We start from the raw sequence: 13,586 nt of genomic DNA on the forward strand, positions 1-13,586 counted from the left end.
TAGATATGTAAATGAGCACTTATACACTTCGCATTCTAATCTCTTGATCCGGTCACCGACTCGTTCAGCGTCGAAATTCCATTTCGTCCACTTGTGTTGAAGGCGTCCTTAACACTTGGACGTGTACGTCCACTTGATATGTGGACAAAGTACGGTCTTAGATTTGCTTAAATAGGCTCCCCGTTTCTTCTTACTTTCCCAGTTTCTGTTTAGACGCGAAGAATAAAAGAACTCTCTTCCAAGTGTTCACTATAAATCTTTCACACACTTACAAACGGAGGCAATTAGTATTTTTAAAATAATTTAACTATTTCTGTTATTTTTTTGTTTTTTCAAGTAATCATGGGACAAATTACGACTGTTATTGCTTTAATAGCAATATTAATTATATTATTGTACGTAATTAAATATTTAATAGAAAAATTTCGTGAAATAAATATGGTGAAGAATTGTCCAGGCCCTAAGGCTTATCCAATAATAGGAAATCTGAATATGATTCTTGGTGATTCGAACGGTAAATTTTTATTTAATATTTATAATATCTACATTTATGCGATCGCTATTAAATAAATTTTTGTTAGATATATCACGTAAATTAATAGAATCGTTTGCAAAATATACTTCGCCATGGAGATTCTGGATAGGCCCACAATTAGTCCTAGCATTTGATGAACCTAAAGATTTGAAGGTAAGATTCATAAGATTTAATGACACTTTTTACAACTCGCTTAGATATGTTTAATTTTTGTTTATTATTTGTATATTATATTTTTGTCATGATATGTTTATTTTATTTAGATTATATTAAACAAAGATTCTGAATTTGAGAAAAGCCAGTTATATGACTTTTTGAAACCTTATATCGGTAATGGGTTGCTTACTGCTCCAGGTAAACTATACTTTAAGGTTTCCCTTTTCTTTTATTACTAAATATTTAAGAAAAAAGAACATTATAATATTAAAGTAAAAAATTATCTCTTATTTAAAGTGTCAATATGGGATAATCATCGTAACATCATAAATTCAACATTTAACCACCAAATGTTTCCAATTTATACGGACGTAATTGTAAAACATTCAATCAGACTAAATGAGATTTTAGAAACTAATAATGGAAGAAATATAGATATTTTGCATTATGTTCATCTGTGTACGTTAGACATAATATATGGTGAGACATGAAAATTCTAAAAAGTTTCAAAAATATGTATTGACATATTTAAATTTATGAAAAATTAATTTTTTTTGTACTGACAGATGCTCTATTGGAAAATGATTTCAATTTACAAAATAATCCGAAAAACAAACTTCAGAAATATATTACTGAGTAATAAAAAACAGAATATTTACATACTTGTAATATTAGGTTGTTCTGAAAGTCGTTTTGTTTTTTGCTGACGCAATAATTGCATTTGTTGATGCAAACCGACAAATAGTAACACATGAGATCGATGAGTGGTTAAATTTATCAAATTCAACTATTTATGACCACTTGAAAGGTTTAGGTTTAACCACGAAGAAAAAAATTATCTTCATTTTTACAAAAAAAAAAACGAAACGACTATACGAACCACCTAATATAACGTAATCTTAATTTATTTTTATTTACTTTGAGATTTTTATTCTTTATCTAGAGCGATGGATTTAATTATGCAACGGATTATGAAAATTTGGCTACATCCCAATGTTATCTTTAACAATTTATCTATAGGAAAGAGATTAAAATATAATATATCATATCTTGATAATATCACAAACGAGGTAAATATAAAAAGATCATACTTATTTTAAATTGTCTTTTTTCTTTATCAATATTTCATAGCTAAAACAAAATAAAATCTCACTCATATGCATAACTTTCATCCGTCAAGATCATTAAAAAAAAAGGAAATCAATAGAAGAAGGTAAAATTCTTCGAAAATCAAAAGAACTAAATGAAGGTAAGAATAACAAATTTATAAAACATTGTATTGTTAAAAAATTTATTGAAAGTAAGCTTTTATAACAATACTAAGCAATATATTATATATTTCTGATAATAAAGAAGATAACAGATATTCACTTCTCGATATACTATTTAAATCATTTTACGTGAAAGGGGAAATTACCCAGCAATACATGCGAGATGAGATAAATACAATGCTTATAACAGTAAGTATAGTCTATTTAAGATTGACGATAATTGCTTATTATTAATTAAAAACAAATAAAAAATAATTTATATTACTTTATAGGGAAGTGAAACTACAGCTATTACAATGTCTTTTTTATTTTTAATGCTGGCCTCCTTTCCAGACATTCAAGTAAGCACATATAGAAAATTTAAACATTATCTTATATTTAATCATTATCTTTTAAAAATCAAATGTATTTTTAAATAAGACTTGGATGATAAATTTGACTTTCCTGATTGCAGAATCGAGCATACGAAGAGTTGTACGATATGTACGGCTCAAGCGATCCGAAAGATGTTCCTATTAAATACAAAGATATTACTGAAATGGAATATTTGGATCGAGTAATAAAAGAAACCTGTCGTTTATTTCCTCCAGCTCCATTTGTTGGTCGAACAGCATCTACCGATATAAAAGGTATTTTTACATATAATCAAATATTTTTTATATATACATATTTTTTTCCATTGACATTATCTTTTTATGGAAGAATAATATATAATTATTTATCGTATCAAGTGAACGAGAATCTGGTAATACCGAGAAATAGCTCTTTGATATTTTCTATATTTACACTTCATCGTAAGGAAAAATATTGGACAGAGCCATTAAGATTTAACCCGGATCGTTTTTTGGAAAAAAATTATGATTCGAAGTGTTTTTTACCATTTGGCTCTGGCAAAAGAAGCTGCATAGGTAATAATACATTTTTATGCATTCTAGAAATAATATTCTAATAAGAAGATTATCCAAGTATATGTTTATATTGGTTTATTATTATGTTTTTTAGGGAAAAAATTTGCCATGTTCCAAATTAAAACAATAACTGCTAATATATTAAGAAAATTTATTGTTACAATAGATCATCCAGTATCAGTTAAAGATGTTAATCTGAAATTCACCGTAACTTTGAATCCAAGGGAACCTATATATTTAAGATTTTACAAAAGATGATATTAATCATAACTGTCAATACTATGTTCTCCATAGAACAATTATAATAATTAACTGAACAAATATAAAAAAAATTTTAAATACTATAAATTTTTCCAGTTTTTACTTAGAATATCGATATTCATAATATCTATTATAAAAGATGGAATATCAAAAACAGGCTGAAAAATAAACACATAAAATAAAAAGAAAATCATGTGTGCAGATCACACATCTTAGCAGTGAAACCTTCAAAAATCTAAGTTTTGATAGAATCAGACGAATGCACAGTTTCAAGAGTAAGATAATTTGTAGGATTTATTTATTAAAATATCATTACCATATATATACCAAAGGGCACCGGTTTGATCTCTGGGTGGAATAGTTGATAAAAACTACACTTTTCTTTGAACAAATTTTTTGAATTTGTTCAAGCTATAAAAATGGAATGCTGAATGCGAATATAATTCGTCGTAAAATAAGTAAATATAAAATATCCTTTTTGTGAAACTCATGTATAATATTTTATTTGTTAGTATAGTTTCCGATTTCTCATTTTCATCTAAATTTTTGCGCTGTTTTACAAACATTTTAGGAATGACGAAATAAAGATGTTACGAAAAACATATGGAAAATACTGCTGAACTAAACGTTCAAGTACTAAAGGTTCTAGTTCGAATGCAATGAGAGTTCTAATAGAGATCTTTTCGAGAAATGCTTTTTCAACTACATAATGTGCCACATTTCTCTCTCTCTCTCTCTCTCTCTAGAGACCCTTATTATTTATAACATATTTCGTTTTTATTCTTTGAACCACAAACTTATCTTCTCTAAATACTCTCGTCTAAATAAAGATCTGAACAACAAAAATATAAAGAACGCATTAAATCGTATCGTTCTATCAACTTATCGAACTGTGTACACTACAAGTCTTAAATTTGAACCACATGGTAAACTCCACCGATTCACGCTTGGCGTTCAGTGTATTAAAATGTTTTTATTTGATTAGAAAATTAGTAAATAAGTTTCCTAAATATGCAAATATTATAATTAATAACATAATTTTCTTATATATATAAAAATCAAACTGAATAGACATATTTTGATCTTTATGAATCAAATATATTTGATGAAGAAGCAAAATAAAAATCTGCCAATAATTTACTTGCTTTGTCAGCTGCTTTTAAATTCCTTGAAAATGAGCGTTTTAACGTTAAATTCTTAAAAAACTTTAACTAAATTATGATAAAACATGTGTGCAGATCTTGTTCTGCTTTCTTTTTATATGGGTTTTTTTTCGCATCGTTTTCTAGCCTCTTGTCATTTGTCTCATTATCATAATTTATTCCAACATTTTATCTTTTTAACGCTTTTTGAGCTTATTAGACTCTGCGGATTCGTTAAGTCACGTTAACAATCTTTGAACATAATCTAATGAGTTTTTGGAAATCGATATATTACATGTAGCTTTGATTAGTTGCCTCTTTTTATGGAAACCACTAGAATTTTGTTTTAATGATTACTTGTCTTAACTGCTAAAAAATGATATTATTTGCCATTTACTCGAAATACTTGCATTTTTTCTAACTAGCCTCGCAGTTGGGCTACTGCGCGTGAATCACTAGTATAACTGGTAATAGTTAGTGTGGAAAAGGTAGTGTGTCATAACAATAACTATAAATCTGTAAACATTATGAGGGGTTGTTACTATTATAACAATAAAGTATGCATAGGTTAAGATTTTGTTACTAAGATAATCATCCTTTTATTAAACCTAATATATAAGAAAAAAGACTTTTAACGGTAATAAATATTGAGATATTTTTAAAGTGAAAACTTCTTTAGAATAGGGAGTGATTTGAAAAAAATGCAACACGGTCGGTCAGGAAACGGAGCGGTAGGCGGCTAGGCAACGGCTACGATATTTAGTAAGAAGAGAAATAGAGACAATATAGACATATACAGTATTTTTCCTATTTTCGGTCTCCTCTTTATGCTATGCTTCGTAGTTATCGCTCCTGGTTATATATGTGTGGGTTTGTATGCGACTGCATACTACGAAGCGTGAACACATATTATTTCGATACTCAAAATGTTTGTGTAGGTAGGAGCAATAGAAAGAAGGGTAGAAGAATAAACAGAGATAAGCACGTAGGTATGCGACAAAAGTATAAGGTCCAAACGAACCGACGGTCGAAATAAAGAAAGAAGGTGCGTGGTCTGTTTTTATTTTACCAAAAACGTCGTATTTCTTTTCTATTTAAAAATGTTTCTATTTTATTGAAAAATTAATATTAAATTCTTTATTTCGCAAATATTGTAATTGACAATTACGAAATATATAGAATATATAATAATTGTATTGTCTGAAATATTTTATAAAAAAAAATTGATTACTACATACATCAGAGAAAAAGAATTAGACAACCCTGTAGAATACATTCGGAGCAGCTGACAAATTCCATTCAAAAGCAAGTAAATTACTGTCACATTTTTATTTTTCGTCTTCATAAAACATATTTGATTCATAAAGACAAAATATATGTCTATTAAATTTGATTTTTATATGTTTTTATAAAAAATATACAAAGATTTGTTTTGACCCAGGAATATAAAAAAATTTTATTATTAATTATAATATTTACGTTATAAAAAAATTTACGTTAATTTTTTAATCAAATAAAAACATTTTTAACAGGCTGAACACCCTGCGTGAGCCGGTGGAGCTTACCACGGGGCTGAAATTTGAGACTCGTAGTGTACACAGTTCGATAAGCTCAGAGAGCGATACGATTCAATGCATTTTTTAGATTTTTCGTTGTTCAGATCTTTATTTAGACGAGAGTATTTAGAAAGATTAGTTTGTGGTCCAAAAAATAAAATATGTTGTAAATAATAAGGTTCTCGATGTGTGGCAGGCTGTAGTGTTGAAAAAACATTTCTAGAGAATATCTTTATCAGATCTCTTATTACATTTTACCAGTACCTTTGTTCAATCCAGCAGTATTTTCCATATGTTTTTCGTAACGTCTTTATTTCTTCTATCCTAAAATGTTTGTTAGACAGCATATGAATTTAGATGAAAACGTGAAATTGAAAAGCATACTAACCAAAATAATTTTATACCTGAGTTTCAAAAAAAGGATTATTTATATTTACTTAGTTTCCGACGAATTATATTTCCTTTGATAAACATCCTACCATTTTGGTGATATAACTATCGCACTCAGCATTCCATTTTTATTGTTTGAATTTGGGAAAGTGTAATTTTTATCAGCTATTCCACCCAGAGACCATACCAGTGACCTTTATTATATATGGTAATAATATTATAATAAATAAATCTTACAATTATCTTACTCTTGAAACTGTGCATTCCTCTGATTCTCTCGAAACTTGGACTTTTGAAGGTTTCATTTCTAACACGTGTGATCTGCACACATGTTTTTTTTAACATATGTCGTTTATTTACCAATGGTAAAGTTTTAAAACGCCATAATTTGATTTTATAACTTATGTAAGGTATATATTTGGATATTAGAAATTGAAAAATTGAACAAATAACAAGTAAGTAACATAAGTACTGTAAATCTAAAGAAAAAAATTTATTAATTTTTATTTATTATTTTTTAATTACACAAAAGTAAATTATTTATTAATAAAATGTAATATTACAATAAGTATGCTTACGCAACGATCACACCTCTCTCGCAGCAAATGAAACGAATTTAAGACAGAGAATGACTGACCAAATAAACGAAATTTTATTTTTTTCATTGCTAAGCAACGAGGTTTAAGATTTCTGCGAGTGTATTGGACATGTAAAAAAAAATCATTTCCGAGTATACATATAAGACAGCAGTAAACAGCCAAAAATTCTCCGAGCGCACTTTTACGTCCATAGTCTATATCGATGGTTTGCGTCGGACGCAAGGCCACACCAATATTTTTCACTGGACGCACATTTGCGCCCGTAGCAGTCAAAGGGTTAAGAAAGATCTAGATATTATTTATATCGTCTACATAAGAAAAATCTAGATGTTAGTTTTATCGTCTACAATAGAAGCAAAACTTTACGGAAATTTATTTTATTGAAATTTCTGATTAGGAAAGAACATTCGAACGTCTTTGTGCACTTTTTCAGAAGAAAATTAAAGATAACAGAAAAATTCATAAAATAAATACCAACACATATATATATAAAGAGAGAAAAAAGAGAGAAAAAAAGAAAAAGAACGTTTTGTGAGCTGATTATTTTGTCTGAGAGATAGAGATAAACTCCTGAGGGATCAAGGGATGAAAACAATTTCCTTGCGGGTTCTCCTTCAAGGGACGAAAACAATCCCAAGGAAGTACTTTTGTTACTCCCGTGTGTTTCCATTATGGTTCATTTCGTTCTTTTCCATTCCTTTCCTTTCCTTTTTTCCTTTTTTTCCTTTTTTTCCTTTTATTTTACCTGTGTTATACATATCTCTTTTCTCATTTTATTTTCGTCGAAGTCTAATAACACAGAGGAAACTTATAAAGCATTTAGCAAATTCAAAGATAATTTATAGAAACAATCCAACACGGTGTCGCAAGCTGTTACTATCGTAAAATTCCTTTTCCTGGCAGTCCAGTGTCACTAAGAAAAAGAGAATAGAATTCTCTCTTGCAATACTGTAGAAAAGAAAATTTGAATAGTAGTAGTAGCCAGGTGCTACTAGAAGAAAGCTGACGATTCGTTAAACTAAAATAGAATAAAAATAAAATTACGAGAGAGAAAGAGAGATAGAAATTATTATGAATAGAAAAAATAAAAAAAAAATAGTAAAAAAAAGAATTGAAATATAGTATCTCATATAAGGAATTGAAATTAATAATCCTAAAGACTAAGAATGTGTGAGTGAAATAATCTTAAGAGTCTCTCGATTTTCGTGGATCTTGATCGTTGAGAATCGATCCGTACGGTTTAACCCCTTCCTTGGAAAGCTTTAGCAATGGATAGTCGTCTCTATCTGAATACTAATCAAGGAAGGAGAGAACAGCATCGAATCGACGTTTACGTCTGCTCACCGAGAATTGTTCCTGATCCTTCCTCTTGCCATTTTAGTTTGAAGCACCTAAATCGTGCTTCTCTTCTATTCTATTCTATGAGCAAAGAAGGACAGACATACACTGTGCTAGACAGAGATGAACGAAGGAAGAGTGGTGAAGAGAAGTGAGAAGAGAAGGACGATGAATGTACGTTCTATCGATGGCACGATAGGTATGGGAATCAATTAATGGTTGCCCCTGAACGACAAGAACCAAAGTAAGATAGACAGATAAAGACAGAGAGAGAAAGAAGGGAAGGAGGAATCTTCAAGTAAGAGATAGATAAAATAGAAAGATCCAGTAAGTACGTTTACGAGAACATCGGAAGACCGCAAGAAGCTCCTCTTCACCCAAACTAAGCAAACGCGTTACCTTCAATGCATATGCATCGACCACTTCCGGATGACCTAGTCGCATTAATTCTAATTGGATTTGCCATGATATGCGGAAACGCTTTTAGAAGCTAGTCTCTTCCTATTCAGGATAAAAACGTTTTATTCTTGTTCTCACCCTAAAAAAGACTTCTACGAAATTCATCTAATTCTCTTCTTCTTCATCTTCTTCTTCTTCTTCTTCTTCTTCTTCTTCTTCTTCTTCTTCTTCTATCATATCTTGAATTAGAGATTGTCAAGCTTTATCATTGGACTATAGTAAGGATTATAATTTTAATTTACCTTCTCACTCACATTTATCGCGAGCTAGGCGTTAAGCTAAATCTCTGTCTACTTTTTTGCCTTTTCGCATAAGTTTCAGATCCGAGTACGCTTACGCGACCAACGGACAAGGGAAGGCTTTTAACCGGCGGTAAAGCAATTACGTTTAATAAAGCTTGCAAAATTGAACTCTCCCTTCTCATCCAGAAAACGGTTTTACGTTGACTATTCACCCTGTTGTGTCCACTATCGTTATCTATTTCACACCTTCTCAATTTCATTTACGATTAAGCGTATTATAATCTAGAATTTCATAGTTGAAATAGATTTATGTAAATATTAGATAATAATGGATATCGATGTTTAATATTGATCTAACATTTACATTTTAAATAGATGAAAATCAAATTTTAGTTTTTGTTGTTTCAAAAGAAAAAAGATATCTAGTAGCGGATAATAATCTTGGTTTCATTCGTAACAATAGCAGAAAAGGTAGTAAAATAATAGAATGATTCAACTAAAAATTCCATCTATCGTGAATTCGATAACAATGATAGTCATACCTAAACATAAATTCACAAAAAAGAAAAAAGACCAATTCAACTTTTCGACATCGATTATTCCAAACATTTTTCGTTTCCTTTTTTTCTTTCCTTTGTATTTTTTTTCTTTTTTTGCTTTCATTCCAGGCCTTTACTATTTTTTATTAGCTTTTCCTTTTTTATCTTTCTATCTCTTACATAACTTCTTCCTCCAATATTATTTCGAGATCCCCCTTAAAAGCACTTTCGTTTCAAGGTACACCTCCTGTTTTGTAGGAGGAAATTTATGGTATTGACACTGGCGTTAGCATTAATAGATACCACAAAGGAGGATGGGTAGTATACATATCTCTCCTTTTCCACAGTTTACCCTCTTATTTAGTTATGCGTACAAACAGTAAACCAATATACTTATACAATTTCTCATACATTTACTAGCTTGATGTTTGATATCATTGCAAAAATTTAGTGATATAGCTAATTTGTAAAAAAAGAAATGAATACCTTTAGGATAATTAAATTAAAATTAATTTATCAAAATAATTTATTAGTAGTATTATTTACATTTTTGTTTATTTTTTGTTTTATCAAAGAAATAGTATTTTGTCTTTTAAATTGTTCTATTAAGAAAAAATTTGCTTTTTATTTTTAACATGTTCCTTGGTAAACTGCATTCGATTGAATGTCATTACAACGTGTATGTAATATATGTATACTGTTTCTTTACTATGAAATTTATTTTAGTTGTATTTGTAAATATTTAAAAAAATATAAAATTTTATTAAAACACGTTTGTGTGAATTGCTTACAGTACAAATTTTAAACGACAAATATTTGTAAATTTTCGTGACTGATTTTTAGTCGACCGGTTAAAAGCTAAAATAAACGAAAATTCTTTTTTTAATATACCAACCAATTTATAACCGCTAGCAATGTAAAGAATAACAACCAACTACGTAAAAGAAATATTTTAAAAAGTCATTCGACTTGATAATATTTGATTTAACAACGAAAATTTGTCGGTATATTTAATTTCTACGTAAAATCAATGACTTGAAACTTTTTGCTTAGTAGTAGTATCGCGTGTAAAACATCGCATTAAATAAAAAATACTGTTGTATAAAATTAAACTATTATAATATATCTTGTAATCACCGTACTAGAAAGAAAGTTGGAAAATTTCCATCCTATGTTCTTCTTGTTCCTTAAGACGATAAAAAACGAATACTATATTTGAATCTTTACGTTGTAAAGAATAGTTAAACATGGTCTACTTCAGGTCTAAGTACAAGAAAAGGGCAGTCTATTTACTCTTGGCTAAAAACTCTTAGTCGTTACTTACAGAACTACCTCTTATTGCATTATGTTATATCAAATGTGAGTCATTAAATGAAAGTTCTGTTCCGTTCTACCCTAAGAGTCATTAGATGAAACGTTAGTGAGGATAATTAAAGAAGTAGGAACACACAACGGTTAAAAACGTAGCGAAGTAGTTTGAACATTGTGTAGAAGGACTAAATCACGATAGGGAAAGAGAGAATTCTTTTTAAAAGAATTTTTTATTTAATGAAGTCTCTTTTTATATTTTTTTTTCCTTTTTTTTTCTTTCTCTTCTCAGCCTCAGATATCCGTCGTCGTCCTCAAAAATCCAAGATCAATTCTCACTTCTATTAATACTTTTTAAGAGTTTTATATCGATGAAGCAAAAAAAAAGAAAAAAGAGAAATCAGAAAATCCAAAAAAGTAAAAAAAAAAAAATAAGAAGTTAAAAATAAAAAAAGAATATTTAAGCAGATTTAATAATCGTTCGTACTCGGAGAATGAGGTAGAGAAAAGTGAAAAAGATAGAAAGAGATGATGAAGAAGACGCTTCAGTCTGAAAGAACTCATTGAGCCGACCATAATGAACTCGGAATGAAAGACGGATTCGGAAGTCGGGTCAGCACCCAACTATCTACCCCCGACTACTATGTCGATGAGAACGATGACGACGGAAATGACGGTGTTCTAGAAATCCGAACGATTGGAAACTACTTGAGAAGTATTGTCAAACGATTGAGAAAGATGAAGAAAGTACTCCCTGATAATATCGTATATTCTGAAATGAAAATCCTTTTAAATTAAAATCATTCGGTATTGCACATTCTTTTTGGTTTTTTTTTTTTGTTCTTTTTTTATTTTTTCAATTATATTAAATAATCGTAGTAATTTATTCTAGTTTAATTGCACAAAATTAAGTCCAATAATATTCCAGGAATTCATTCAATGATTTTATTTAATAGAATATCTTATGATGACCTTTGAATTATTTGACGTGTTAGCTTAAAAAATATGCAGTATAATCTTATTAACCTTCCAACAATTTGGCTAACGCTTGTAGGCAACTAGTATTAGGACCTTAGATGTGTTAAGGTTTATTCTCGATAAAATTGTTTTATTCTTAACTGTTTTTTTCTTTTCTTATATCTTATTGAGCACGCGTAACGATGTCGTAAAAATAAAAAAAAAGTTTCGAACTACTAGGCGGATTATCCAGCAAGTTTAAATTTTTTTTTCTTTGAACGATCGAAAAATCGGTTGCGTTTATAAGATACTTTCTTTTTTTTTTCTCCTGACGTGGCAAAATCGACGGACAAACCTCCCTTACGAGATACTCGCTTTAAGGATAAAAGGTAGTAGGAAAGAAAAAGAGAGAGAGAGAGAGAAAGAAAAAAAGTAGGAAATGGTTTTACGAGTAAGTTTCGCGAGCTCGTTCGATTTTATGAAATCGAGGATCGTTACTGGGTACCTAGAGTTTGCTGAGAAAAGGTACAAAATACTTGAAAAACCTTTTTCTGTTGACTTGTGAAAAAAAGAACCGATGACCAAAATGCGAAAAAGTAAATTGAAGAAAAGTAAGAAGATCAAGCAGGTACCAAGATATCTTACTTGGAATAAGGCTTGAAGAAAAGTGTAAGTATGGTGAAATAGAAGACTGTTGAAAGAAAGAGGAAGGGAAAGAAGGAAGGGCAGGTTTTGTAGTAGTAACAGCTACTACGGTACTTTACTAGGGTCTACGTGAACCGAATAAATGTCGATGTAGAAAATATGCTTCTTACAAATAGAGAACCTTTCGTTGGCCTTCCAAGAGATGTTAGGATCTTTATTTCATGTTCTTATAGCCTTTTCTCACTTCTTCTTATTTCTTCTTACTACTTCCTCTTCCTTTTCTTTTCTTTTTCTTCTATTTCGTCTATCCATCTTTAGTATTTTTCTTTACTCGAGTACAAACAATATCACGAACGATCCTCACGCTCCAAATAACTGATCGAATGTGTGAAAAAAAAAAAGAAAAGTCTATCTCTCATCTAACAGTCTCATACAATTTTCAAATACAAGATTTACGAGAATGTTTGTACAAGATGAAGAACAATTCGACGAGTGAATAATAAAATCCTACGTCTCAGCGATGTAGGATAAAAAAAAAAGAAACTATAAAATATTTCTCATATCACTTGTGTTTGGTCTGTAAGTAATTTTCCAGTAGAAGAATATTTATTAATCGATCTTTATATAATTATTATTCAGATTAAATTATACTTTTCATTTCGATAAAATTACAAACAAAATTTCAATAATATTTGGGTTTTATACGTAGTGGACGTCTTCAATTTTCATAAATATCTAGCCAATGAGATCTTCTTCGGAAGATCGGATATGATACCCTGAGCAAAGAGAAGTCAAGAGCAGACTTCTAAGAAAGAGGAATACAGGAAGACGTTTACGGTATCAAAGTCACTTGGGAGCAGTCCTACGAAATGGAACAAAAGTTGAAGATGCCTTTCTCGCCTGCGTATACGATTTTCTTATTCTTTCGTTTCTATGATACCTGCCACTGACACTTTACTTTAACCCCCATAAAGAAACTATTTTAGATTCTTTCCTCGATCCATTATTATGCGTATATGCGTACAAGACGCATTTAAATATTAGCTGAACAAGCTTATACGAATGTATATATATTATCATACATTCGTATGATTTAGTATGAATTAAATTATAATGTATTAATAAATCATGTATTATTAAATTATTTATATGTTTATTTTTACAAAAATTTATATAAAATCGTAACAAATATGTTTTTATAAATATATATAAATAGAAGAAAAGATAAAAAGAATTTAGCAACGTGACACATACGACAAGAATGCAAAAACCGTATACGA

At 29.6% G+C, this 13,586-nt stretch overlaps 1 protein-coding gene across 1 annotated transcript; it reads left to right on the forward strand.

Annotated features, from left to right (window-relative positions):
* Positions 1–242: 242 nt before the first annotated feature.
* LOC107064933 (cytochrome P450 4C1) lies at positions 243–3,208 on the forward strand. The gene is made up of 12 exons (XM_015318132.2): positions 243–514; positions 582–688; positions 799–889; positions 989–1,171; positions 1,258–1,327; positions 1,635–1,761; positions 1,823–1,865; positions 2,045–2,151; positions 2,235–2,303; positions 2,417–2,591; positions 2,694–2,870; positions 2,965–3,208. Exons 1-12 carry the CDS (start codon positions 343–345, stop codon positions 3,126–3,128), a joined length of 1,485 nt encoding a protein of 494 aa, XP_015173618.2. The 5' UTR covers positions 243–342; the 3' UTR covers positions 3,129–3,208.
* The last annotated feature ends 10,378 nt before the right edge of the window (positions 3,209–13,586 follow it).

Source organism: Polistes dominula, unplaced genomic scaffold, assembly GCF_049000335.1.
Source record: "Polistes dominula isolate Pdom_NZ unplaced genomic scaffold, Pdom_raw_medaka contig_49, whole genome shotgun sequence".
Taxonomy (NCBI): domain Eukaryota; kingdom Metazoa; phylum Arthropoda; class Insecta; order Hymenoptera; family Vespidae; genus Polistes; species Polistes dominula.

Bases quoted from the DNA above. Each gene is read 5' to 3' on its own strand.
- LOC107064933 (XM_015318132.2), top strand. From the start codon at position 343: ATGGGACAAATTACGACTGTTATTGCTTTAATAGCAATATTAATTATA. The intron at 890-988 runs GTAAACTATACT...TCTTATTTAAAG, and splicing joins TGGGTTGCTTACTGCTCCAG to TGTCAATATGGGATAATCAT. The intron at 1,172-1,257 runs GTGAGACATGAA...TTGTACTGACAG, and splicing joins TACGTTAGACATAATATATG to ATGCTCTATTGGAAAATGAT.